The sequence below is a fragment of the Rhamphochromis longiceps genome, linkage group LG7 (genome assembly GCF_057381845.1).
Source record: "Rhamphochromis longiceps isolate RC_006_pf linkage group LG7, R_longiceps_female_GT1.1, whole genome shotgun sequence".
Lineage (NCBI taxonomy): Eukaryota > Metazoa > Chordata > Actinopteri > Cichliformes > Cichlidae > Rhamphochromis > Rhamphochromis longiceps.
The window spans coordinates 26,963,941-26,990,856 of NC_140563.1; the positions used below are offsets into that span (position 1 = coordinate 26,963,941).

Here is a 26,916-nt window from a genome sequence, read left to right on the forward strand (position 1 = left end):
TACAAAACTGACTATTAGCATCAGGAGGGCTAATAATTTTGACCCTGGCAGTTTTGTTTCTAGACTAATGTAAGCATCCATAATAAGACTTTTGAAAAAGCTGTGTTACAAATACCATGCTCTGTTTAACAGCTCTTGGGAAATACTTTTGAAATTTTCATAGTGCAACTAATAATTTTGTCCTCATCTGTAGTTGTTGGAACAAAAGCAGAAGACAAACGAGGAAACAAAAACATCTGAAGAAATAAAAGAAAAACATCAGCAGCACATCAGTGTTTGCTTGACAGTGAACAAAGACTGGTTGTGTTGTTTGTTACGATGAACCCTGGATGAAATCATAGTTTTATACTGTGTATAGCACACAGAGCCTCTCCCTGCTTGAGCCTGACACATGAAGACATGCATCCAGGTTGGCACCCAGCATCATCTGCACCCTCTCTTTGCAGCCCTTCCACCATCTTCTTGAGCGGTCAATTCAATTATCTCCTCTCTCTTTTTACTTGAAATTATTACAATAACCACAAGAGAATGAAGATGTGAGAACTTTTGGTCATTTAAACACATTTAATGTAGTTTGCAGTCCACGATAAAATTATCAGCTATACAAGAACAATAGAAAGGAGTACACATATAGTGTTTCAGACTACACTCTGCATTAGAATATTTCACCTTTAATTGATAGGATGATGTCTGCAGTTCATTTCAAGTCTAAAAATAAAATATCTGGAGGACATTATTAAAAAGAATGGGCATCTAAAAGTCATTCAGATTTTTTCAAAAATATAGCTGAGTCCACCATCAAAAATTGAACAGCTGCTCTTTTACTTTCATACTTTGCTATTCTACTGCTCTAAAGAAAAAACCGATACATCGTGTCCTCACAAAGAGCAAGAGCGTTCTGTAAAAATCTCCTACAATGTTCAACTTCAAATAAGAGAGACTAGTTTTAATTATGAAGACAGTTTTTCTGCAACAGGTCTCTTGATTGTCATGAGTAGCACTAACTGGGATGGAGGTTCTGGAAAATATGTGATACTTTTGAGTTTATATCAAATTCTTTGCACTTGTAAGAGACCTCACAACGTCAACAAATCAATTACAACAAATCACGGACCCTTTGTACATGTAGAGGTTCTAGCAGAGCCAGGCTCAGGGAAAGTCAGCAGTGGATGGGAATGAGACTGCAGATATGTCTGTGAAGGTTCTCAGTCATCCAGGTCATCGTAGTCAAAGGAGCTTGCAAAGAAAAGCGTCTGGACTTCTTTAAGTTGCTTGAAGACGTTTCACCTCTCATCCGAGAAGCTTCTTCAGTTCTAAGGTCAAATGGTGGAGAGTCCCAGATATAAACCTAGTGGGAGTATCCCCGCACAGAGGGACAAAAGGGCCCCCTGATGATCCTCTAGTCGCCTGAGCCAAGGTGGGAAACTGGGCGTGGGTCTCAATCAGCCAGAGTTTCGGGTGTGTTCATTGTGAAACCTGGCCCCACCTTATCATGCGAATTCGCATGCAAGCGCCTTTGACGAGACTGCAGATAGTATGTCTCTACTCGAAAAAAATTACCCTGTGCCCTGTAAACAACAGTCACAATGTGGAACCCAGTATTTGTCAGGAAAAAAACAAAACAATTTCAGCTTTATGAAATCTAAATAGACATCTTCATTCTAAACATTCAGAACTATTACAGGGAACCATGCGTTGTCATGACAGTAATATTTCTGATTTGGACAATGGTTACATTTTCTTTGCCTGAAATCTGCAGGTTTTCAGTTTGGTTGAAACAAACTTGTAATGACTGTATATCTGTGTTTTTCAACCCTGAAGGTTTCATGTGGCTAGTTATTGTACTTATGAGCGTTCAGAAATATATTTATGGCTGCATCTTGTATTTATGAGGGCTCAAAAAAGCTGGAAAATAATGAAGTAAAACATCCAACCATCTATATGTATTTTGAAGACTTATAATTTGAACATTTTTTTCATCACTTTTTTTCATATACAAAAGTCTACTGATTGTGATGGGTTCAGATGGGTCCTGGTGCAAATAAGAAGGAAGATCTCTGAGAGGAAGGAAGATAATTCTTTGATATTTAGGAGCCGACTAAGATAAATACAGTATCCTAAAAAAATTGATCTCTAAAAAAACAGCAAAACCTACATATAACTTGAATCCAATCATTCCTCATTTCATATGCTTCCCACATATTCCTTCTTTTTCTCTGCTCCTCTACTTTGACATCATCACAGTCGCCATCTGCCTCCTTCTCACTTAGTATCCTCCTCTGGCACACCAACCCTCTGCATGTCCTCCTTCACTACATCCATGATTCTCCTCTCTGTCTTTTCCTCCTGCCTGGCAGCAGCATATTATACATCCTTTGTCCAATATATCTACTCTCCTCCTTAACATCTCTCACACCATCTCAGCCTACTTTGTTTCCAAAAGCTCAACCTAAGCTGTCCCTCTGATGTATTCTTTTCTGACCTTGTCCGTTCTGGTCACTGATAATGAAAACAGCTGCACCTCCTGCTTTTTTTAGTAGGTGCCACCCTCTACAAGTCATATATCATAAGAGGTCTCCTTACCATCTAAACCTTGCTCTCTTGCTGCCATGTGTCTCTCACAAATCACCCCTGACACTCATTTCCACTCACTCCACCCTGCCTTGACTCTCTTCTTCACCTCTCATACACTGTGGGGTGTTTATCCCAATTATTTAAACTCATTTACCTATAGTACCTCTGCTCCTTGCAGGATCACTTGTCTCCCTCGCAATCTCTCTCTCTCTCTCTCTCTCTCTCTCCAGAGCATACCTCCACATCTCAGGTTACCTTCCATCTGCTCTCCGTTCTCTCATAATGTCATAGTCCACAGAGACTGCTGCCTGGCCTCTGTGGACTGTAGATCCCTAATGCAATCCCCACCTTGAACCCATCTTACACTAATACTGCACACCTTCCCTACCACTCCTGTGTGCCTCTTCACACTGCGTCTTATGCTTTCTTCAGAACCACAAACACAGTGCAGCTCCATCTTACCTGCTCCATACTTCTCCATCAAAACTCTAAAGAAAAAAATATTGCATCTGTAGTGCTCTCTGTATGAAGCTGTACTGGTCCTTGCTGCCACATCTCCTCTCAGCCTAGCTTCAACAACTCTTTTCCATATTTTCATGGTATGGTGGCATCAACTTTACCAATCTGTACTTAGGACAGCTCTGCACATTACTCTTGTTATTGAAATCAGGACTTGTATGCTACTTGTCCATCCCTCAGGCATCCTACCACTATCCAGGATCGTGTTAAACAGTCTACTGCCCTCTCTCCCTGACATCTCCAAACCTCCACAGGCACGTTGCTTCATCCTCTTCATAGCTGCCCTTTCCTTCCTCCTTTCTAATCCTTTACACTTCCTGATTCACCAACTGACTTCTGTCCTTTCTCGTTTTCTTCATTGATGAGCTTCTCCTTCCTGAACACATTCTCTTCATTACATTTCCATCACTATCTTTACTCACCCAAACCTGCTTCATATCTTTTCCAACTCAATCTCTCCAAATACCCTTCTGCCAGTTTCCCTCACCACTACAGCTGTACTTTCTCAGTCAAGTAGCAACACTTCCTACCACCTGTATCAACTCAGCCTTGAACACTGCACATCATTCTTCCTTCTTCAGCTTCCACCACCTAAACCTCTCCCCTGACTTCACTCACTTCCTCTTGATCATGCCCACAGCCATACAAACGACCATCTGATGCTTGCTAGCTACATTGTCCCCTGACATCTTTCCCTTATATAAAGTGTTTAAGGAATTTTCTCTTCCACTTGTTGTCAGTTAAGTGCTTCATAACACAACCTAGTAATTACATTTTTATATTTTATTGAACATAAATATCTTGGATGAAAAAACTATTCCTATTAAAATAATCATCCTTGTAAAATTACCTGAATTCTGTATTCGAGTTTATGATCATTTAAGTGGCTTCTTGTGTACCGGTTTCTGATATTTACTAAACAAATTAACATTTTCTTTCCTCGCCAATTAAATTGGGCAAAATGCGACAAAATTATACTTATGATATATGAATCGCTTAAATAGTGACACAGATTTTTTTAGGATTGTCATGGATGGAATTCGTTTCCTTCTTCAGTTTTCATCCTCACTGTCTAAATTAGGAGGGTCTTCTGACTGGAGCAATGGCTTGTTGGTCAGTTTATGGAGATCCTCTGTAGTCATCTCTGTCATTGTCCCATCCATACCGAGCTGCATGGGCTGTATTAAATGGTTTCTGCAGGATAAGTATTACAACAGAAATAAATATATACAGTGGGTAAACTAAGCACTAAAAAAAAAATTGCTATTTTCTAAGTAAATATATTTCTAAAGGTGCTATGGACATGGAAAAAGTATTCAACGCGTTTCCTAACATTTATTTAATCTGTTCAAAAGCCTTTGATGATGATAACATCTTCAAGTGTGGAGCAACTAGTCATCTGTATTGCTCAGGTGTGATTTTGGCCCATTCTTCCACACAAACAGTCTGTGGGCCCCTTCTATAAACTCTGAGTTCTTTCCATAGATCTTCAATTGGATTCGGGCATTTCTAGCAGCTTTTTTCTCCCTTTCTCTGAAGCAAATTGAAAGTTTCCTTGGCTGAGTGTTTGGGATCTTTGTCTTGCTGAAACATCTGCCCTTCATCATCTTCATCATCCTGGAAGATGTTTTTTTTAAATCAAGAATGTCTTGGTACATTTTCCCATTTATCCTTGATTCAATTATGTGAAGCGTGCCAGTGCTACACAATGTTGGTCCCACCTTCAAACTTCACTGTTAGTATATCTGCAGTGCTTTATGCCCTCCAGATATGGTGTGTATTATGGCATCCAAAGAGCTCAAATTTCTCCCAGTATTAAACAGCCTTGTCTAAATGTTCTTCTGCACTTCAACATGCTTTCTCTTCAGCTGCGGAGTCTTACATGGTGAGCATGCATACAGGCCATGGCAGTTGAGTGCATTACTGATTGTTTTCTCTGAAACAATTGTACCTGCTGATTCCAAGTCTTTCTGTAGCTCTCCACAAATGCTCCATGGCTCTTGAACAACTCTTCTGATAATTGTTTTCATGCCTCTGTCTGAAATCCTGTGGGGAACACCTGGCTGATTATGGTAAAATTATGTTCTTTCCACTTCCCGATGTTGGCACCAGCAGCGCTCACTGGAACCTTCAGTAGTTTCAAAATTCTTCTGTATCCAGTGACATCAGTATGTTTCACAACAATAAGGTTGCAAAGGTCTTGAGAGAGCTCACTGGTTTATCCATCATGATAAACCAGTGAGGCATTTTTATAAGTCATCAGTTGAGACTAATTTGAACTAAGTGGCAGGACTGCTTTCAAGTTACTGATAATTTCAGCTGGTGTCATGACTTCCTATGCCTTTTTGCACGTCTTTTTCTTCACGTGTTTAATACTTTTTCCGTGTGTCATTTCTCATTATCACACATAATTTAATTGATGGACATCTATGGTTTGGTTTCTCTGCATGTGTGAACTGGATGAGTTTTTACCAACATCTGGTGCAAATTTCACGTCAATAGCACCTTTAGTAAAATATTTACTTAGAAAATCGGTGACATGTTCACACTTATTTCACTGTGATGGTATTAATGATTACTGCAAAATATTCTCAACAATCATATTTTAGATATAAGTGTTCATCTCAACCAAATATATTACATTAACCTGGTACTTTTTAGGCATTTCAGGGCTGAACTTTTACATATTACACCATAGCATTAAAGGCTTCTGTTGAAGACAACAACTTGACCAGTGCAGGTTACTTGTGTGACTGTGTGTGCTTTTAGTGACCTTGACAGTTTGTCAAACATGTGGACCAATTTCATGGCTTCATATTCCTTTTGCTCTTCTGTCATTCCTTCCATGGGATTGGGCTGCTCCTCTTCTACAACTCCTGTTATTGGGTTGATTCTGCAGGGAAACAGAAATATATTTTCTTTAAAAAAGCTAAATGTGCATAACAAACAAACAAAGATGTAAAAAGAATTCAGCTGAGGTAGGGGTGGGTTTTGATTATTGATTTATCGATTAAAATCGATTTTGGCTTGGATAACATGATATCGATTCATTAAAACATAAATTTATTTTGCCCAGAACGCCAGAATCTCAGGTTAAACCTCACAAGATTTCTACAACCAGAGCAGGTACACGGATTCTGCACAAAGACGTAAACACAAAAACGCGGACACAACGCATCCGAATCGGTGAGATGTCGCCTTTCTCACACGACGGCACGTACGCGGACACGGACACGCCGTCGGGGCTGAAAGCCGACAGCTCACTGATTTTGAAGCGTCGGTGGGCGCTTTGTGTTTACGTCCTTTTTGCGCTCGATTCTGAAGCTGCAGGTTTTATATCTCTCCAAACAATATTGACTTAACCAGCAGCCAAAGACGATCCAGCCTTGGTGCTCCCCCGGACAAGATAGAGGAGGTGGCTGGGGAGAGGGAGGTCTGGGCTTCTCTGCTTAGGCTGCTGCCCCCGCGACCCAGCCCCGGATAAAGCGGAAGAAGATAGAATACTTTCCTGTACTTCCTCATTACAACACAAAGTCTCATTGTCCTCTTTTCTGTGTCCATAGGATACACCAAATACATCGTTGGCACTTTCTCTCATCACTTCAGCAGTCCTTTCCCAGTCATTTGATAACTCTTCCCTACCACCCAGAGCCTGCTTCAACTCTTCACTGAACTCTATGTAATATTCTTCCTTATTCAGCTTCCATCATTTAATCCTCGCCTCTCTCTTCACATACTTCCTCTTCTTGATTTCATAGTCATCCTACAGACTACAGACCACAATCTGGTGTTGCCTAGCTACATTCTGTTCCCTTCACCTGCATGTCTAATGAATTCTGCTCTAATCACCGCTCTCTCCCTCCCGTGGGACACTCTCTACCACTTCATCCAACTTCCTCCAGAATTCCCTGTGTGCATACACCCCGTGATGCACACACACTGACAACATTCAATACACCCCCCCACCCCTTCGATTTCCAGCTACAACTTATGATCCTCCTTAAGTTGTTAAAAATGCAAAGTAGAAATTTTGATAAGGAGCTGACATAGTGTTCTGTTGGTACTGACTGGGCTTTGGCCTCTCTGTACTCTTCTGTCTCAGAGTCCTCATCCTCGGAGTAGATTCCAGGGTCTTTACCTCCTCTAAGCAGTCCTCTGGCAGCCAGCAGGCCTGCAGCATTGCCATATCCAGTATACTTAATGAACCTTGAAACTTGAAAGAGAGCATATTACTGTTAAAATGGCAGCATTCTAGCACAATAAAAAGAGCAATGAAATTAGGATCATTTATGCACCTGACGACCTCAAAATAAGCTGATATTTTTTGTCTAAGCATGTCCAGTGAAGAGATGCTTCATACTATAAAAACTGGCCTTCAAAGTCTATCAGAGCAGGTTCAAAGTTGGCTCTTTTTAAGTCACCTTAATTTTTCCAGCATTTATGAATTCTCGTAACTTCATAAGTACAGGAAATAGCTACGTGACATTTTTATGGATGAACTTTAGTTTCTACTAAAAAACGCAACCAAATCAATTTTACACCTAAAAATGTCTTTAGAAACAAAACTTTATATATTTACAACAGTGCGAAAAATGTTCGTCCCCTTCCTGTTTTCCCGTATGTTTGTTACATTTAAATGTTTCAGATCAGCAAACAAATTTAAATAGCAGACAAAGACAAGACAAGGAAACACAAAATGCAGTTTCTAAATGAAGGTGTTCATAATTAAGGGTGAAAAAAAATCCAGACCCACTTGGCCCTGAGTGAAAAAGTGAATCCTGAAAGAGGATGTCTGGCTAGCTGTTCACCACCTCAAGCTGAAGTGCACTTGGGTTCTGCCTCAGTCTCATACCTCAGACGATTTATAATCTTATTGGGTGAAACACACTATGCAATATGGAAGGTCTTCCTTTACCTACATTTCTTTTACTTGAGAAACGTAGGGTGCTACAGAGGGTGGTGAAGGCTGCACAGAGAGTTGTCGGAGGCAGCCTCCCAACCATCACAGACGTATACACCTCCAGATGCAGGAAGAGGGCCACCTGTATCATGAAGGACCCCACTCACCCAGCACACACACTCTTCGTCAAGCTCCCCTCAGGCAGGAGGCTGAGGAGCATTAACCTTCCTGCCTTCTTGGGACCTTTTTGTGCCACTGCTATGTCTTAAATGGCTGCCATTTCCACTGTGTTCAGTGGAATATAACCAAACTTGCCACAGGATAGTTTTTACCTGTCAATGTTAATATTCCAGTGTGAATTCCTTAAATCAGCCTAAAATGGCTGAGCAGCAGAAATCCCCACACCCATCACCCTGGGGACCATTTTCTGCCCATTGACTTCCATTATAAATGCTATTTTTCAACCCCAAATTATCATCATATGATTTTATTTTTTCTTCTTTTCTTGGATGTCAATGAAGACTCAGGGCCTTGAAGTTTTAATTTTTAAATTGCAAAAAAAATGCAAAAAAAATAATGGCAGGTCAAAATGTATGTTGGTGCCAATCTTTGGTCCATCTAAAGGCCTACTTATAATGACAATCACATATTACTTCAACTGGTTTTTTGTGGAAATATTTAGTTTCGTTTTTTGGTTTTTGGGGCTTATAACACAGGGCGCTCATGTAATAACACTGGGATTTGAAGGGTTAAAACAACGAAAATATAATTAAAACTTTACATGAATATTTCAGGGAGAAGTAGTTTTACAAGGTTGGCTAATTTAAAGTGGAATAAAATATGGATATATGGTCTTTTTATGGCGTGGCTGAGAATGGTCCCTAGGGTGATGGGTGTGAGTTTTTTAAAGGATGGCAGGAGGGTTAAATGCAAAACCACCAGACTGAGAAACAGCTTCATTCCAGATGCTGTGAGACTTCTCAGTGCATAAATGGACAAGAACTGATATTGTAGCACCTTAATCACTACTGACACTTACTGACACTGTCATTTTATCAATGCGGGTCATCATGCCCTTTTGCTGCTAAAGTATTTATACCTACATTCTATATCCATACTCCATACTGGTAGTCAGGTTGTTGCACTCTATTTATCATATTATTTATCGTGTTATTCTATTACTTGTTATTCTGTTTTGTTTAAAAAACAACAACTATTTATTTATTACTTTTTTAAAAATTCAGTTTCTTCGTTATTCTGTTTCTATTCGCTCTGGGACCGTGTGTACATCATGTCGTTCCACCTCATGTAAACATGTGATGCGAATGACAATAAAGCTTCTTGAATCCTTGAATTGTGATTACTCTGTATTAAAAGAATCTTCCAATATAACATTTTTATGTACAGCTATTTGGAGCCTTCAGTCCTTTGTTTGAGAATCTTTTAAATTTAGTTAGTGTCGGGTACTCGTTCTGTCTGTTTCCACTGTTTCCATCAGATGGCATGCAACTGTCCCTTCTATTGTTGAAAATGTAGCAAAAAAATACTGTTTAACAAAGACTTTGTTCTTAACATCTAGAAATATTATAAGATGCCAACAGTGTTGGGTACTGACTAGCATTAACTCGTAGTTCTTAACGTATTCACGATCTTAAAGGTAGTTTTATTTTCTTTGCAGACAACCTGGTGGGTTTCAGCTTGATTTGATGAACTGAAACAGCTGTTTCCAGGGACGGTCTTGCTAGTTTAAAAAGTTCCATAAACCTTCTCTGTTGTCAGTAATGTTGCCGGCTCAGCTGGACCTTTCAAAGAGTTTCTGTGTAGTCAGGATGTGATCACATTATGTTTGTTGCAAGCTAGTTCTTGCTGCAAGGTGTTTAATCATTACAGTTACATGTATATACTTTGCCATGGCAGATCTCTGCAGAAAGTTGTCTTGTTGCACATATCCTCACAGACGGGCTATGACTCTTCCAATTATCTTAATTTATATTAAATATACAAGCTTAACATGCTCACGGGAAAACTTGCTTTGATGCATTCTTGGTTATCATGACAGAACATGTTGATCATCAAAGATTTGCTAAAGTTAGTGCACAACAAAAAGTTAACTGAATTTTTTTCTCATATTTGACTAATTTTAGATGAAATGACCCAGTACACTCACTCCAGTATTCAGGAGGAGCTACTCAGGAATTTGTGGTTTTAAAGGTTCAGTGTGAACTTATTTTTTTCTGGAGAGAAGGTGGAGTGACTTTAACATCACCTTTGTACCTTAGTGATTGCTTCTCTCTCATCAAAAAAGTGATTTTGCATCACTCTCTCTCACCACTTTCTTTGCAGAGAACAAAGAGGAATTCAGCCGCACAGTCCTTGACGTCAGTGTCAATGAGGGTCATAAGGCGGACTATTTTATTCCTCAGCGTGTTGCCCACCTCTGGCCTGTTTTTCACATCACGTAGTGGTGGCAGCACCTAAAACACAACCCACACATAAACATATAAACATACAAGAACAATCAAAATAGCTAAAATGTTCAGAGATAATCTCTGTAAGATGAATAACTGACTTTTGACCTGAGGAACTTCCTGGTCTCTCTGTGGATACGGGCACTCTCGGTCAACAAGTTCAGTGATGGAAGAAGGGTCTCCTTCAGCTTATGACCCTTTGAGACAGACAGACATGCAAACTTGTCAGTTGTAGGAAAGCAGCTAAAATGTGGATTATTAGAGCACATTTTAAACAACCGGTTTAAGACTTTTCAAATGTAATGATCTACAATGTGGATCTGAGGGCAGCAAATGAGACACGCTCAGCCTGGTTTGTAGTAAACATGCCTTTGTCAACAACATAGCAATTTGTTATGAATTTATGTTAGATATACTTTAGTGCACCTCAGCTTTTATTTCATATTAACTGTAGAGGTAATGAACCACCAACAGCATGCACTTGTGGCTCGTCTTACCCGGTCAAGTCTTTTCTCCATGAATTTTAGCAGCGTGTTCACAGCATCCATGTTGACACCCATATATTCAATGGAACCTTGCTGCACCTTGGGCATCAATAATACATCCAAACAAGGCAGAGGGAGGTTACCTAGTAAATTCACAGTATGGCTGAAAAAAGAAAGGACAAAGGAATGAAGGGCGTGGCGTCACAGGGGAGCAATGACTATATAAATCAAGTAACCAGAGAACAGAGAATCACCTGTGAAACTCTTCAGTCCGCTCCTCTCCATCAGCGTGGCTCATTAGACAGTGCCTCAGTATGGCTGCCAAATGTCTGTACACAGCTGCCTCTTCCTTCACATATACATCAGACACAAGTTGTTCACCAGTCATGAAGAGAACTCTCATCTTTCTTTGAATTTACAACAAAATGTTTAAATCTTGTGACTCTCTCCTAATTAATCTAATTTGCTTCGTTACCTCATCAACTTTGCGTCTGTTTATGTCAAACGTGATGTTGAATAGTATTTTCAGTATCTCCATAGCTAGTTCTGTCTGCTGCCGGCTCAGTGGGGGCAGCTCTTCGGTCGGGATGCCTTCAAAACCTGCTCTTGCTGTCTCCAGGGTCCCTGAGCAGCATAGACCCAGTGTGGCTTCCAAGTGGTTTCCTTGAATTACAGACAAGACACAAGTTATCAACAGGTTCTTTAGGTTTGCTTAATTGTACCATGTCTTTACCAAATTTACTTCATCTGGATGCTTTCCTGATAATGTTTGTTTGTTTTGGGGGTTTTTTAACCTTTTTTTTTTTAATGAAATGAAAATAAAATGAATGGGTTTTTGAACTTTAGTCAGCTTCAGATCTGACTCCATCTTTTGGGCTAAGGTCCACCTCTCATATTTGTTTTTCCATATTCATCCAACAAAGAAACAAAGAAAGCTAAACCAATCACACAACATCCTTGGAAAAGGTAACAAATCACCTAGAAGGCTGACACCATGAAGCTCCTGAGCCAGCTGTGCCCTGACATCCACTCTTAGGGCAGTCAGCAGGAAGGTTAGGCGCAAGTCAAAGAAACGTACCTGGGAAGAGAAACCTTATTTTGAATGCATATGTTGCATTCTAGCAAATATTCAGTAACAAATACGCTTCAAAAACTACATCTGCCAGCTATAGTACTCCTTTAAAAATGCATTAAAGAAACATTTTCATTACAGTTGTCATAGTGCTTGGTCTCTGACCCAGAGATTGTGTTTGGAGACTAAATTTTGACTCATCATGATTACTCTGGTTTGGTCTTGATGTTTTAAGTCTCTGCTTTAGAGCTTCTCTGTGTCTTTCCTCAGTTTGCCTTCAAGCTTCATTTTACTTATTGTGCTTTTGTGCTTTCCCTGTATTTCCCATTAAGTCTGTGTTGGTGTAACATGGCCCTTGTCAGCTACTTCCTGTTTATTCTGATAGTGTCTTCATGGTGCTGTGTTTTTTCTTTGATTCCCAGTGCTGCCATTTTTGTTTGACTCTACAGTGAACACAACAAATAATTCTACATTTGGAAAATCTCATATTAAAGAGCTATCTGTCTGAGTAATGGTCATACCTCATAGTTCCAAGTAGGATCATGACACTGTTTCAATCTCTCTGCCACACCTTTAATCAGCTGCAGATCTGCTGCTACCATCTGACATCAACCCAGTGACAGAAATCCAGTCAGATTTTATAGATTATCACCAACCAATTAAAATGTGTTAATCTGAGGAATGCAAGGCACAGCAGACTGACCTGTCCTGTCTCATTGTGCAGCAGGATGTTGCAGATGGACTTGAGTGCCTCAACAATCATTTCCTGGTCAGGATTTTCTGAAGGAGGGGAAGATTCTTTCAGCACTTTACTACATAGTCCCGTCTCTTCCTCGTCTCCTCCCGCATCCTCTTCTAAGAAAAGAAAGATTTGCAATTTTGTTTAGCTTGGTCTGCCAACAACATGAACTCCCTTCAGCTAATCCATGATGTTTATTGATGGAGGAGAAAGATTATAAAGTATATGTCATGATCCTGGGTCTTTTGACCCAGCGTTTTGTGTTTTCTATTATTGTGATGTATTTTGGTTCTGGTTTTCTAGCTCTTTGGTTTTTGGTTCTGTTCTTCCTCAGTTAATGTCTAGTCATTTCTGCCTGTGTATGCCCCTGTGTCAAGTCCGTGTTTCTTAGTCTGTGTCTTTGCATGTGTGAGTTCTTTTTTTTATTTTGTAGGTCTGTGTCTCTCGTCAGTGTTTCTAGTTTCACTTCCTCTTGTCTCGTTATGTCCAATTACTCCCAGCCGTGTCTCCCTCCTGTTTCTCGTGTGCATTGCTGGTTCATCTGCATTATTTCCATCCGTCATTCTGTGTTCTTTCCCTGCATCATCCTGCATCATTTTCTGTGTCTTCCTGCATCTCTGTTTCAAGGTTTGTTTTTGCTTAGTTTTCCGAGTTTATGTTTTCTCAGTTCTGTTTTCAGCCCCCTCGCCTTTTTGTATGTTCACTCTCCATTAATAAAGCTCCCTCACTTCAGTAATGCCTGCATCTTGGGTCCTTTAATAATTCCACACGGTTTGCCCTGCTAACCGTGACAGTATACAACGTTTAGGGGACAAAGAACTGGATTTCTTTTGTGCATAATACATCTCAATAAAATACATCTCAAAAAAGTTTTTTTATTATTTAATTCAAAAAGCTCGCACTGTGCCAGCTGGGATGGGTCCCATGACCTCTGATTTTCATGAGCTGGGATAGCTCATGAAACATTCAGTTTAGAATAATAGTTGAGTAAATTACTAGTTAAACAGTATAACTGGCCTAATAAACACCTAACCTTTTGTTATCCTGCCTCTTAGTATCTGCATTTTAGTGTCTCCTCATCAACACTCTGCACATCCTGCATGTCGTTTTCTTACGAATGTACTAAACAACTAGTTAACTAACTATTAATTAACTATTATTTCTGTCTTTAACCCTCCTGAGTTTTTAGATTCTTTCACATCACAATCTGGAAGTGGTACAGCTCACCAAATAAGGCTACATGGCTGGGGGATCTAATTCTGCCATGTTAAACTGTACTGTTGCATTTGATTGTGAGTGCCTGAGAGCTGAACCTGCTCTGCTCAATGTGGGGCTTCTACATTGTCTCCTCACTTGGAGAAAATAATGATGGACCAATCTGTCTGAGAATGACTGCAGTCAGTCTGAGTCAAACTGAGACACATTGCCTCCCACCAGGTAACCTGTGCAATCGCAAAAAAATTCACTCACTAACCATCAGTTTTTTGTGGTTGCACAGAGGTGCCAATCTATTTGTCCTCTTGTGTGACTGAGGCCCCTAAGCTACAGAGGGTCTGTCTGTTCATATACTGTCTGTATTGAAGCATATTCATGGAAAGTTGATGGCAAAAAAGGTGGTAGAATATGCAAGCAACAAGGATGAGAGCCTTGACAGAACTGTCACAAAAAGCTAATTCAGGAACAGTATTTGTTATACCTACGTAGGTTTCCTAAGTAAAGTCTATGTTTCTGAACTGATGAAACTGAGAGTGAAAATGGAATTTAACTGTTAGATCTTCAAAATCAAAACAAGTCTTCATAACAATATATTTGGAATTACATCTTTGAATTCTCAAAACCTAAAATACAATCCTTTCTTGCTCTGGAAAGATGATGCAAAAAAAAAAAAAGGATTGATACCTAGCAATATTAATTACCTTGGCCATCCACTGACTGGCTGTGGGCAGGTGTGGTAGCACTGTCCACAGCAATGCTAGCATAGCGGGCAAGAGTGGACATGGCGAATTGGTTGGTGAATGGGTCCAGGCAATTTTTATCTCTGGACAGGATTCGAACCGTTTCCAGACAGGCCAGCAGACAGGAAGGCTGCAACTCCCGGTCCAGGAAACCGAGCACTAACTCCCCCAGATGCTGCGTTGCACATATACATGTAAGTATGTATATGTATATATATATATATATATATATATATATATATATATATATATATATATATATATATATATATATATATGTGTGTGTGTGTGTGTGTGTGTGTGTGTGTGTGTGTGTGTGTATTCATGGAGGAACAGTAGAAACAGAACAGAAATTGTATTAGACTGTAGGCTATTGATGTTCATCAACAGAGTACACCTTCCTTTTTTGTGCAAATAGACACATACATTTATTTAAATAGGCAGATTTACATTTTAAACTGTTGAAAAATGAAACACCAAATCTGACAGCTATATCTGCAGCTTCTGACCTCAGTCTGAATGAATGTCCATCACACATTTTAAGTCAGGCAATGTTAGAACTGATTTTTGATCCATTTGCAGTATAACGCTTCTGTTTTTAAGATCATTTTCTGACTAATTGTAATGAAATCATGACCGTCTTAAGACTGCCAACAAAGTGAAATGTGTTACAGAAAATAACAGATCAGTGAGTTCGACCTACAGCCAGTGGTGAACAAATGATTGCTGTTTCTTACTGAGGATGGGTAACACAACAGATGAAACTGTACATTGAAAACTGAAACATGAAAAACACTACATACTAAACAGCAGTCTTACCGATAGTGACAAAGTATTTGTAGTGCTAATGATAACGGTCCAATGTCAAGGGGTTTCCTTGATAAAAAGCCCCACATTGTAGTGACCGAATGCAAGGAGCTACAAAGGTTGCTAAAAAGTTTCCTAAGCTGTCATGCACATCTACAAGCAGGACAGCTTAGCAGACCTTCAAGTAGGTGTATGCTTAGCGTGGGCACATGATTATTGGATAAAGAAGCCATGCAATAGAACTTTAGCTTCACCTTAAATAAACCTAAACCTTTAGCACTGAACAAACTCACCTTTCTTTTCCACCTTAACAATCAACTACAGTTTCTGTTTGGGTTTGTTTCCTACTGGATGAAATGCTTCCTTTTATAGGAATAAAACTGTTCTTCTATTTATCAGAGAGGAAAACACTTTGGAAAACAGTGTGGTTTCCAAAACCAGATACATTTTCTCAAACAGAATCTAAATCATACTGTTTAAAAACATTTTCAGATGCTTTTTTAAAGGATAAAGCTGCTAAATGCAGAAATATTGGTTTGTTTAAGTACATTTTTAGATATTTACTGCTTTCTGAATGAATTGCAGGTGTATTAGATACAAAATCACAATAAAACTAATCAATAAATGTTCTAATGTTCTATCTTCTCAGCTATTCACCTTAATCAGTTCAAAGATTGACTTTCATCAATACTGAATAAACTGTATGAGGTTTAGGCCATGAATGAATTTGCAGCAATATACTTAATGATAAACCAGATTTATTTTTTCTAATCTTCAGAACTGCTTCTTTCTCATTAGTTTTTGTTCTTGTGTTATGTATCATCAGAATATCTTCTTACAATCAAAACTAATATGCCAGCATGATTAGTGTTCAAGCAAATGAATAAATCAAAGGTCTTCATTTCATAATTCCCATTGGATTCCATTAAACTATTGCCATTGTGATCTCACACCTATTTGTAGTTTTCTTTAAACCTTTGAACTGATTAAGTGTGTTTACATCTACTGACAAAAACCCACAATTTATCCTGGATTTACTCCAACATTATATAATATATCACTTACTCGAGTATTCTAATATAACGCTAAGGAAATGTTAGAACAGGTAAACATTTAACTATTCATTTTACAACAGAATCAACCTATAAGAGCTGGTTTTCCATTTCCTGTTCTGTTTATCCTGAGCTTACTGCAGGGAAAAGGCCGTGTGATTCATCCCCTGTCGAGCACTAGTGCCAATAATCTTAATATTAATTGCCAGACAGATTTATTTGGCAGACAGATAAAAATCCCCATTCCCAAGAATTCTGTTATAAATAGTTCAGTACGTGTAAGAAATTTCCAACAAATTTTCACCAGACATGTGTGAGCTGAGGAAACAGCAGCCTTCAGGGTTGAAAAATGAATCCGGCATGTTTGTACCTTAAATTAAAAATGACTGCTATGCTAAAATAACAGACTGTGAGCCTTCCACTTGGATTCTGTTTGTATTTATTTCTGTATGTGCTGTAGGTGTTATTGTGTTAAGTAGTCGAGTCAGAGATGGAAAAAAACACTAACAGTCTGTGACTAGTCTGCAGCTCTCATTTGACAGGAAGGTAAACTGGCTTAAATGATGGAGTAATACCATCAGGGTTTGGGTGGTTTGTTGGGTTTTCTTTGACATGTTACTCATTTTTAAGTGTTTTACAACAAGTTGCTTACCTTATATATTGGTATATGGTATCATGGATCCAGCTGAGGAACAGCTGAAGAACTTGTAATAAACTAAACCACATTTCAAATTAAAAGTTTTATTAAAATTGTGTATATACCTGTGTATATACATGTACATATTATGAGGTCTGGCTCTCCTGAAACAGTATGGTGGAAGCACTGATGTTTTGATTGTGAACAGCAGCAAACAAACAAGAATATGTTTCTTTGTAACTTTGGCAAACAATCTATAGAAAATCACATTTAGCATTTTAGCTTATCTTGTCTGGCAAATAATTCTGGAAATATTTATTACAATGTACATACTGGTTTGGACACAAAGTGTGTGCCCCTTCAGTAATGTACCTGTGACAGCCAGTGAGCTCGCCTTGTTTTTTTGGTTTCTTGTTGCCTGTCTCTTTCCGGTATCTGGTAGGTGGAGCTGACCCAATTATAGATGCAGCACACCTGAGAAGGCCAGTCCCCTTGCATTATAAAGCCACTTTGACTGAATCTCCAGCTCTCCCTGTCTTTTGAACACTGAAACAAGCTGCAACTCCCTCAGCCTCCCCGACACCAGCAAACAGTGTGTACAGATCATAGATGAAACACAATGACTTCAGTCACAGTTACCTTGAGAAATCAAAGAGCAGTGAATACTGTCCAAATCTGACAGCATTTTGTTAGGCCAGTGTTTATGAACCTTCAACTGACGTAACAAGAGCGACCCTATCAACTTCACAATTATGGGATGTAATCTATTCACAGCTGGCCAATCACTGCCATTTAAGAGCAGATCATTACTTTTCCTCTGGTTAAACACACAGATCCTTACAAGCATTTGATAATCCCCGAGAAGTAAATCACTCCCACTGTCATTTTCATCTCATGAATTATTTATATCCTATAATGAATTCTTAACAGGACCCCATCCAGAAAGAGTCACAAGTTGAAGATAAATTGTGGGTTCTAGGTTTCTAATGGAAGAGCACAACATGGTGTTCATTGGTTATTCATACCTTTTGTAACTTTCCTTCCTAAAACAGGCGAGTATACAAAGGAAAGCATAAAGCATGTTGGTACATCCAAAGAAATGATTAATCCTTAGCCAATTTTTTTTTCAGATGAAACTGAATTACACAGAACATTAAAAAAATGTAAACAGACTGGAAAGGACAAGCTGAAGTATTTCGATCCAGATGATCCCCTGCTGAACTTATCAGTTCAGCAGGGGATCAATTAATTATTTGCCCTATGTGTATAAATAGGAAATGTTATAAATACCTCTCTGTCCTTCTGCTCATCCCTGTTGAATGTAAAGCACTGGTTCATCTGAAGAAAAGAGAAGTACAAAGCACAAAAAAGGGAGTCAGTGGATAGAAGAAGCAGACAAGTTTGTGTTATGTTATTTGTACCAATAAGTCGTTGTGTTTGCAGTAATCGAGCCATCCATTCTCCTATGTACATCGCTCAGCTACAACTAAGAAGATATGTCTTAGGGTCTTCTAATATTGTTTAATCTTGATCTTGCAATGTAAAGTGACTTGAGTTAACTTTTGTTTTGAACTGGCAATATATCAACAGAAATGAACCGAATAATCATAATACAAAGTAGAGAGAAAAAATAAAGAAGCAAAAATGTAAAAATGATCCACATCACATCATTTGAAATATGTGACAGCCAGTGTGCTGGCCTTGTTTTCTTGTTGCTTTCAGGTATCTAGTAGGTGGAGCTGACCCAATTTCAGCACACCTGAGAAAGCCAGTCCCCGGTGTATTATAAAGGAACTCTGACTGAACCTCTGGGTCGTTTCATTATCTGAATCTTAATGAACACCGTTTTCTGTATGAGAGTTTTCTAATGTTAGTAATCATATTTTTTCTTAGATATTTTAATTGAAGATAGGCTTCAAATTACAAAAAGAGCATGCAATCATCCATCCATCAATGCATGCAGAACATTAATGCATGCGTAAGCCTTCCAAAAGACATCTCTCCAGTGTGTCATATCTCTGTGTAGCTCCTCAGTCATTCAGGTCATGGTAGTCTTAAATGCTTGAAAAAAATAGGCAGATCGACTTCAGTTGGTAAAGACACCTCTCATCAAAGAAGCATCTTCAGTTACAAAGTTACAAAGGTCCTTTCTATTGACTTGTTGTCTGGATTTACACAATTATCACAGATTACAAATGAGAACGTGAGCAACTTCCTTTCAGATGTTGTTCGTTTATATACAAATAGCCTCAGTACCAGATAAGCTGAGCCTCACTGTAGCTGTCTTTTGATGCTGACATCAAAAGAAACATGTCCATCACACATGCTGAAGTAGTCTGACCATTTACTAAAAATTAATCCACATCATTCACTTAATTCAAATACCGAGTTCTGAATTAAGGAAAATAAACATAAGTTATACCCATTATTTCATTAATGTGCCCCTACTAATATTTATGTTAATGCAAATTCCCACAACTCCCAGAAGGCTGGAAAACTAGAGCAGACTAACTCCAGTCTACAACTCAAAATATGGCAGTGTCCTGTAACAACCACTAAGCTTCTGATCTGTACGAGCTCTTTGGTGAAGTAGGATTTAACTGGCCTGTAGCTAAATCTATTTGTGTATAAGAAAATCTAATCCTATTGCCTTTGAGATTAACTCCTACACAGTCTCCGTGCTGAGGAAGCCATGAAGCATGGTGCACCTGGGGTTTGCAGAATGTAACAAAACTCATGTGACTTCATATACATATAACATGTAGTTCCAACTATCATTTCTAACATTAACTGACCTGGATAGACACCAAGCTCAGTTACATGGTAACACTGATACTCTTGTGTTTGTGACAGTGTGGTTAGCTTCAGCTGGCTCAGGAGAGCTGACATCAAGCTGGAAGCCACTGTAGTCTGCATATATATATATATATATATATATATATATATACACACACACACACACACACACGAACATATACATGATGTGCTTTGACTCTGTAATGCTCAAAATTAATAGAATCAAGTTAAAACTGAGGGTTATCTAAAAACTTCAGCTAGGGTTTGAACGTTCACAACCATTGTGCCAAAAACAAAAGAAATTAGTGTATACTTGTTGACACTGAAACAGCAGGAGATAGATATACAAAGTTATTACAGTATTTCCAAGGATAAAGAACTGGACTGACAAGTATCATAAAGAAATTTAAAGAGAGCTGCACAGTACAGAGCAAGTTTTGCAGAGGTAGGAAGCAAAAGATTTCAAAGACTCTGGAAACAAAGCTAATGAGAAATGTTTTTTAAAAACCACAGAACAACTTTCAAAGCACTGGTGAGTGATTGACCAAAATCATGAATTGTAGTATCAAAGGAGACCATCTCACGGACTGTGAGACTGCAAACTAAGAAAAACTCCACTTCTGCAGAAGTGTCAACTTCAAGCCAGACTGATGTATGCTAAGGACAACCTGGAGAAAGATTATGCATCTGAAGGTGTGCCTTTTGGTCAGATGAGACTAAAGTAGAGCTCTTTGCCATAAAGATGCTGCTTATGTTTGGAGAAATAAGGGTGAGGTTGTACACAATTCAGAACCCAAAGAACACGCAGTGGTGGAAGTATCATTCTTTGGGGATGCATCAGTTCGTCTGGACCTAGGAATGTTACGAAGGCAGGAGGAATCATGAAGAAAGAAGGATATTTGAAGATTTTGAAAGAAGTATTCAGCAGCAAAATTGGTTCTGGGTCATTGTTTTATCTTCCAGCATGACAACAACCCCAAACATGCATCACTCTTGGTGAAGAACAATCTCCAGAAGACCAAAGTGAACATTGACTCAGGAATTCAAGCCCTCAGTGGTAAATCAGAGTGGCTGTAGCTCAGGAGGTAGAGTGGGTCATCTACTGATAGGTGTGAATGGGTGAATAAGGCATGTTGTGTAAAGCATTGAGTGCTCTGGGAGAATAGAAAAGCACATGAATCAGTCCACCTGTTCAGTCCAATCCCATTGAAAAATCAGTGGGGTGACCTGAAGACCAAAGACCATGCCAACAAACAAATCTGGAGAGCCTGACAGATTTGCCAAAGAAGAATGGGCTGGGATTGATCAGTGTGCAAAGTAAAATAATGTAAGCATGTCAAATAAAAACTAGGATGTTTGGAAAAGCTATGTTATAAATTAATTACACTGAACAGTACACACTGAGCTATGACTGTATGTACTTTAGGTCCTTTAGCTTGTACTCTTTTTGTGCTTCCATACAATTAGAGGCTAACAAAACACTATATCTTAGAACAGTGGTAGGGAACTCCAGGCCTCAAGAGCCAGAGTCCAAGTGTCCTTGGTCCAACACCAGAGCTCTAACTTAATAATGTACGTAGAGTACAAAGTAGTTACCTAAAATAACTAATCTAAAAAGTAATGATAATCCTGAGAGTTATAGATAAAATATGAATTAATATCATCAGTCTTAGAGTAAGCTTATGGTTTAAGGGAAGTAGTATAATGTGTTATGATAAGCTTGAATTTAAAATGGAAATAAAATATCTGTAATATCACTAAACATTGCAGCTGAAATCTTTGACATTTTACTGGATGTACCTCAGCACTGATCTTAAACATGATCTCATTATCTTCGAGTAACTGCTTCTGCTTCTCTGTCCTCTTTTTTTCTCTGTATCTAAGCGATGAATCCATTAATTACATTAATTTCAAAACTCCCACAGTGCTCTTTCCCATTACTCTTCAGTGTCCTGACACTGACTCCTTTCCAAGGTGTATCAGAGTTACAAGGAAATCACACATGTTAGAAAAACTGAAAGAGCACAGAGAAACCTCTCTAGATGGCTTGAGTTACGACATACGTACATGTCAGATTCTGCAAGAAATTAGGATTTAATCTCAGAACAAACACCCTGGAAATTCTGGAGAGATTATATGCCTTGACTGGCTAAGGAAGGCTTTGGTGTCCCCCTGGAAAACTGTGGCTGGCTGAGGAGAGGGACGTCTGGGCTTTTTTTCTTAGACTGCTGGCCTAGTGACACAAACCTGGATTAGTGGCAGAAAATGGATGCAATGGATGTAGATATTTGTGACAAAACTAACTTGCATTTCCCATTTCTATTTTTACGATCAGTGGCTCACATTAATTAAAAATAATTATTTTCAACAAATATTTCTCTCTTTTCTTTTTACATTTCTTTCTGATTTTCTACCACATTATGAAACTGACTTGCCTGCAATTCAAACTGTGTCAGGCTCAACTCTTTGTATGTTGGTGATCACATAATAAAACTTGGGACTAAACTACCACAGAAGTTCAAAGGGTTAAGAGGGAATTAATAGGCAGCTAAATAGATTACACTTACTGTCAACTTATGCCACATCATTATTATTATTGAAATTATTATTTTGGTGCAATGAATGTCTCAACTTTGGGATAAATAAACCATGTTTTATCCTATCTAATATTCATTTATTATTTATTAAGTAATTTAGGTGATTTATGATATGGGTGGTTCTACCAATTTCCCAGCACCAACAGCAGATCCCACAATACTTGGATAATGTTGAGGTCCAGGCTCTGGGGAGGCCAATTCACATCCAGTGGAATTTGTGACGGCATTTCAGTGTGTCTTATCCAGGTATGCCTTTACTGCATTGTCAGCATATTCACTTTATCATTAAAAAAGTGAAAAATTAAGCCACTATCACACACTTTCCAGATGCTGTTGCACTGTGGATCCAAATCTGATGGCACTCATTTTATTGCATTCATAAATGAATTCATAAATGAATTTTGACAAGATCCCCAGCACCACTGGCTAAAATCAGCCCGAAACCATAACATGCCTCCTCCATATTTTACCATAGACACTCACTGTACCTTTGTTGCAGCTCTCTCCTGACATCCTCTATACACACTGGCAATGTTTTAAACCAAAGATATCTACTTTGGATTCATCACTCAATAAGACCTGTTGCTACTTATTTTCAGTCCAGTTTTTGTGTAGTTTGGTGTAAGAATGCGTTGTTGACAGCCACCCTTCCACTGAGACCATTTCTTTGGTAAACAGTAGATGGATCAAGGGTCAGATGCATCTCTCAGGTATGTGTCATGTTTATAGAATCAGCTAAAGAAACGGGAATGTGTTTTTACAACAGGCTATTTGTAACAAAGTTCCCAGTGATACAATTTATATTTGGATCTTTAAGTTCTCGTTTATTCCAGACACAGTACTGGTTCATCCCGTAAGTTAGATGTTTTTTTAAGCTTGAATGACTCATGGGTCAGTGCTCAGTTGCTTAACCGTCAAAAACACATTTCTGTCATGTCAAAAATCTGTCAGGTACAAGGACTGGGCTGAAAATGAGTGAAAAGCAGCGAATTCCAAAGAAGAACTTTGAAAGACCCAGAGAAAGCCTTGAGAACTGTTGCTTAATATCCCTTTAAAATTACGAGGAAATCTGGCTCCGTGAAAGCAAAACATGAAGAAGAAGAAGGGGTGGCTCAATACACAATATCGTATAGGCTATTAAGGTGTACAATGCAGCTTTAAACCCCATTTAATATAGTAAAGGTTCTACTTTTGAAGGCAGTTCTGATTTGGCAATTATTTCAGGATCATCTTCTGAATGGAAAGCGTTTCATAAACTCAAACAGCTGTTCTACAACGCACTGATTCCTCCCGATGTTGGAGGGCTGGTGTTTACCTGCTTGTTGTAGCTCTGTAAAGCCGTCAGAGCCGAGTCTTGGTCGCCCGTCTCCATCTCCTCTATAACGGCACTTAAATCCATGTTCATCATCACTGAGCTAGCTGCTGCTGCTGATGATGATGATGATGATGAGGATGTCTGTATGTTTGTTCCCCGGACTGCGGATTCACGTTATGCTCCGTTACCTCTGACGGATGAAAGCATGACGTCTGAATCCCGACGATCTGATGAGAAGCGATTAGCGAACGGGGATTTGTGCCAGCCAAGTGCTGCGTTTAGAGTCCCAAGAAAAGACGGGAGAAATAAAATTTGTGATTATTTTTTTGTAAATGGAAAAGACAAGTGAGGATGTGGACCACAAGAAACGAGCAACATTAGACATCACTATATATGCAAAGTCTAACGACTGTAAAAGAACGCTCCTCTCTCAGACTGCGGGCTGCTTGTGGTGTTCATCAGAGTTTCTAAAAGCAGTATTGGAGGCAGAGAATTCAGCTTGAAGTGAAACTGTGAAGTGCGGCACACGTTAGACAAATGCGGGTCGGTGAGACTGAAACATCGTTCAGTAACTATCCTTTCATCATATCGAAGCTCAATGTGCTGGCTCAAAATTGTTGCAATTAATTGCAACATAAAGTAAGCCATCAATGACACTGTTGGGTGTCCCCATAGTGGCGTTTCAATAAAAAGAATAGAAAGAAAGAAGTGAAAATAAAATAGTGATATTTATTATTATTCTATACATGAGCAGTGAAATTGAAGAATTTGCAGTGCTTTAATAATGTAGACCTTTTTGAAGCCACAAAACAACTGAGAATGAATTCCACATACATTGTATTTTGAATTGATGTATCACTGATGCCATTTTAGAAAGCCCAAAAGTTTCGATTATCCTTTAAAAAGACAAACGGCCTTTGTGTGCAAGATTTTCCAATCGGTAACCTGAGCGATAGTGAGCAAGTCAGTGCAAACATGTGAGTGAGAAAAAAAAATTCATATCAAACCGACTCTGAGCTGTTCCACAGTCCTCACTAATGTGGCAGTAGCCAGTCCAGTGAATTGAAAGTTGAGCAGAATCTTCTTTTTACTGATAATTCAATTTAATAATACACAATAATAGCACATTATCAAGTGCTGCTCATATGCCATTCTCTGATATACTATTTAAACTGACATCATAAAGCGTTTTGAGGTTACTGTTGTTGTTAACTGTCGCCATGTAAATAAAATTACACTAACACATACCTAAAAGATAAACACGTTCGCTTTAGGTAACGAGGGTCTGCGCTCTTTACACTACCGCCATCAACTGGGCGTTTCTCGAACGAGACGTGGGCGTGCGTGTAGGCTACTTAGTGTGCTCGATTTAAAATTCAAAGCAAACGCGCGTGCGGGGTGAAGGTTTTATGTTACCCGTAGTTAACCAAAATACAGTTATCAAGTAGATGAATTACACTACATTAAACCTTCAATTTGTTGTGTTACCACATGAGTCTAACTGTTTTGCTTAAAATTTGATAAACGGTATAAACCCCGTTCTTCCGGCACAGTATACATATACTCTGTGTAAATGACGTCTTGACGAGGCACGCACCTTGTCCAATAAAAGCTCACGACCTTGTTTGAGCGACAGGATTCGCAACCAATAGTTTTGCGGAAATCGTTTGATTGACAAACATTGCAGCTGGAGTGGGGGAAGGGGTCGATGAAGTTGACGGAACCGCCATCTTGAAAAGTGCTCTCCGAAGGTCTACATTTTCGCGCCTGTTAGAAACAGTTTTAAACGCTTTATTTTCCTTGCCAAAATTTCATCTTAGCTCTGTCTTAGTATCGCTAAGGTCCGAGGCTAATGTTAAGATAAGCTACATGCTGGAGAGTCGGTGTTTACCCTTGTCTATTGGTAGGTACAACTGCAAGCTCATACACTTGGTGCTGAAGAGACGATTAGCCAGCAGTCTTTAGATAGCCGGCTAACGTTAGCTGGCTAGCAAAGAGCATACTTGGCCATCTTATCACTGCGCTGTCAGGCTGTGGTTTTTTTAAGCTAAGAGGAGGCTAACGTTAACATGACACATTAGTGTTTTAAGGTACCTCGGGATCATATTTTGATTTTATTGTCAAACCTGTCAGCCAGTTAATATTACCCTCATATGTGACATATATTAGGGTAACTGGTTGAGTTCGATAGCACGGGGTTAGCTAACAATAGCTAGTGACGTTCCTTGTACCGGTGTGTTGTCTTTAACGCCTGCACCGTTAGTGGTAGATAGGTTTGGGCCTTAGGATGTAAACGAACTGGTAATGACGTGAATTAAAAAGGCTGCTGTTTTGATTCGTGTTTAGCCGAAATTAAAGCTAACCGTTAACTTTGCCTTCGAAGGTTGGTTAGCTGAAATTAAATACAGCCAATAACGATTGCGTTAAATGACTGCCTTTACACATACTTAAGGAAATTCTTATTATTTTTTTTAAACTGCTCAGTCTGTTGGTTCGGAACAGATAGTCAAGCCCAGATGAACCAGGTGATTCTGGGTGAATACTAAGTATTGCCACCCAGCTAAAATGTGATATCTTATTGCATGTGTATAGTTGTACTACATAGGCCTGAAATGTAGGTAGAGTGGATATTTAGATTGATTTTATTACGGGCTCGTAATGTTTATGTGCCTACGGTATTTTTATTATTTTCGCTCTATGGCGTATGTTCAGCTGTTTTGGGGAGTGATAGTTTTATCAAAATATAGGCGTTTTATAGTGTGAGTGTAGTGCAGTTTTTGTGTCAGTTGCATTGCTGAGTTAACACAAAATTCATAATAGCAGAAATATAATCGGCATCCAGATGTCTAGCCGCACTTGATTTGTCAAAGTAGTTTGGGGAGTCACAGCAGCCGGTATCCTCTATGTTTATTACACGCAGTTGCTACAGTCTCTTGGTAACAAGTCACTGTTCTGAATATAAGTAGGAAGGTGCTTTGTACAGTGGGTGAGCTTGTGATT

At 39.0% G+C, this 26,916-nt stretch overlaps 2 protein-coding genes across 6 annotated transcripts in view; one reads left to right on the forward strand and one right to left on the reverse strand.

Moving 5' to 3' along the window:
• Positions 1 to 555: 555 nt before the first annotated feature.
• ric8a (RIC8 guanine nucleotide exchange factor A) lies at positions 556 to 25,310 on the reverse strand. Of its 2 annotated transcripts, none has more exons than XM_085413121.1 (15): positions 25,165 to 25,310; positions 23,917 to 24,188; positions 18,499 to 18,546; positions 14,674 to 14,887; positions 12,722 to 12,873; positions 12,540 to 12,620; positions 11,925 to 12,024; positions 11,422 to 11,609; positions 11,201 to 11,295; positions 10,959 to 11,109; positions 10,563 to 10,658; positions 10,323 to 10,467; positions 7,162 to 7,306; positions 5,867 to 5,986; positions 556 to 4,287 (listed from the first exon to the last, which is right to left on the reverse strand). In XM_085413121.1, exons 2-15 carry the CDS (start codon positions 24,007 to 24,009, stop codon positions 4,146 to 4,148), a joined length of 1,770 nt encoding a protein of 589 aa, XP_085269247.1. In that variant the 5' UTR covers positions 24,010 to 24,188; positions 25,165 to 25,310; the 3' UTR covers positions 556 to 4,145. The 2 variants fall into 2 exon arrangements, with proteins under 2 accessions (XP_085269247.1, XP_085269248.1); XM_085413122.1 differs by having other exon boundaries at positions 24,928 to 25,241.
• Positions 25,311 to 25,618: 308 nt separating this feature from the next.
• Positions 25,619 to 26,916, forward strand: part of ppp6r3 (protein phosphatase 6, regulatory subunit 3) — a 28,178-nt gene continuing 26,880 nt past the window's right edge. For all 4 annotated transcript variants that reach the window (XM_085413123.1, XM_085413124.1, XM_085413125.1 and 1 more), the window contains exon 1: positions 25,619 to 25,819. The gene's annotated coding sequence lies outside the window, so the exon portion shown is untranslated. The remainder of the gene's footprint in view (positions 25,820 to 26,916) is intronic.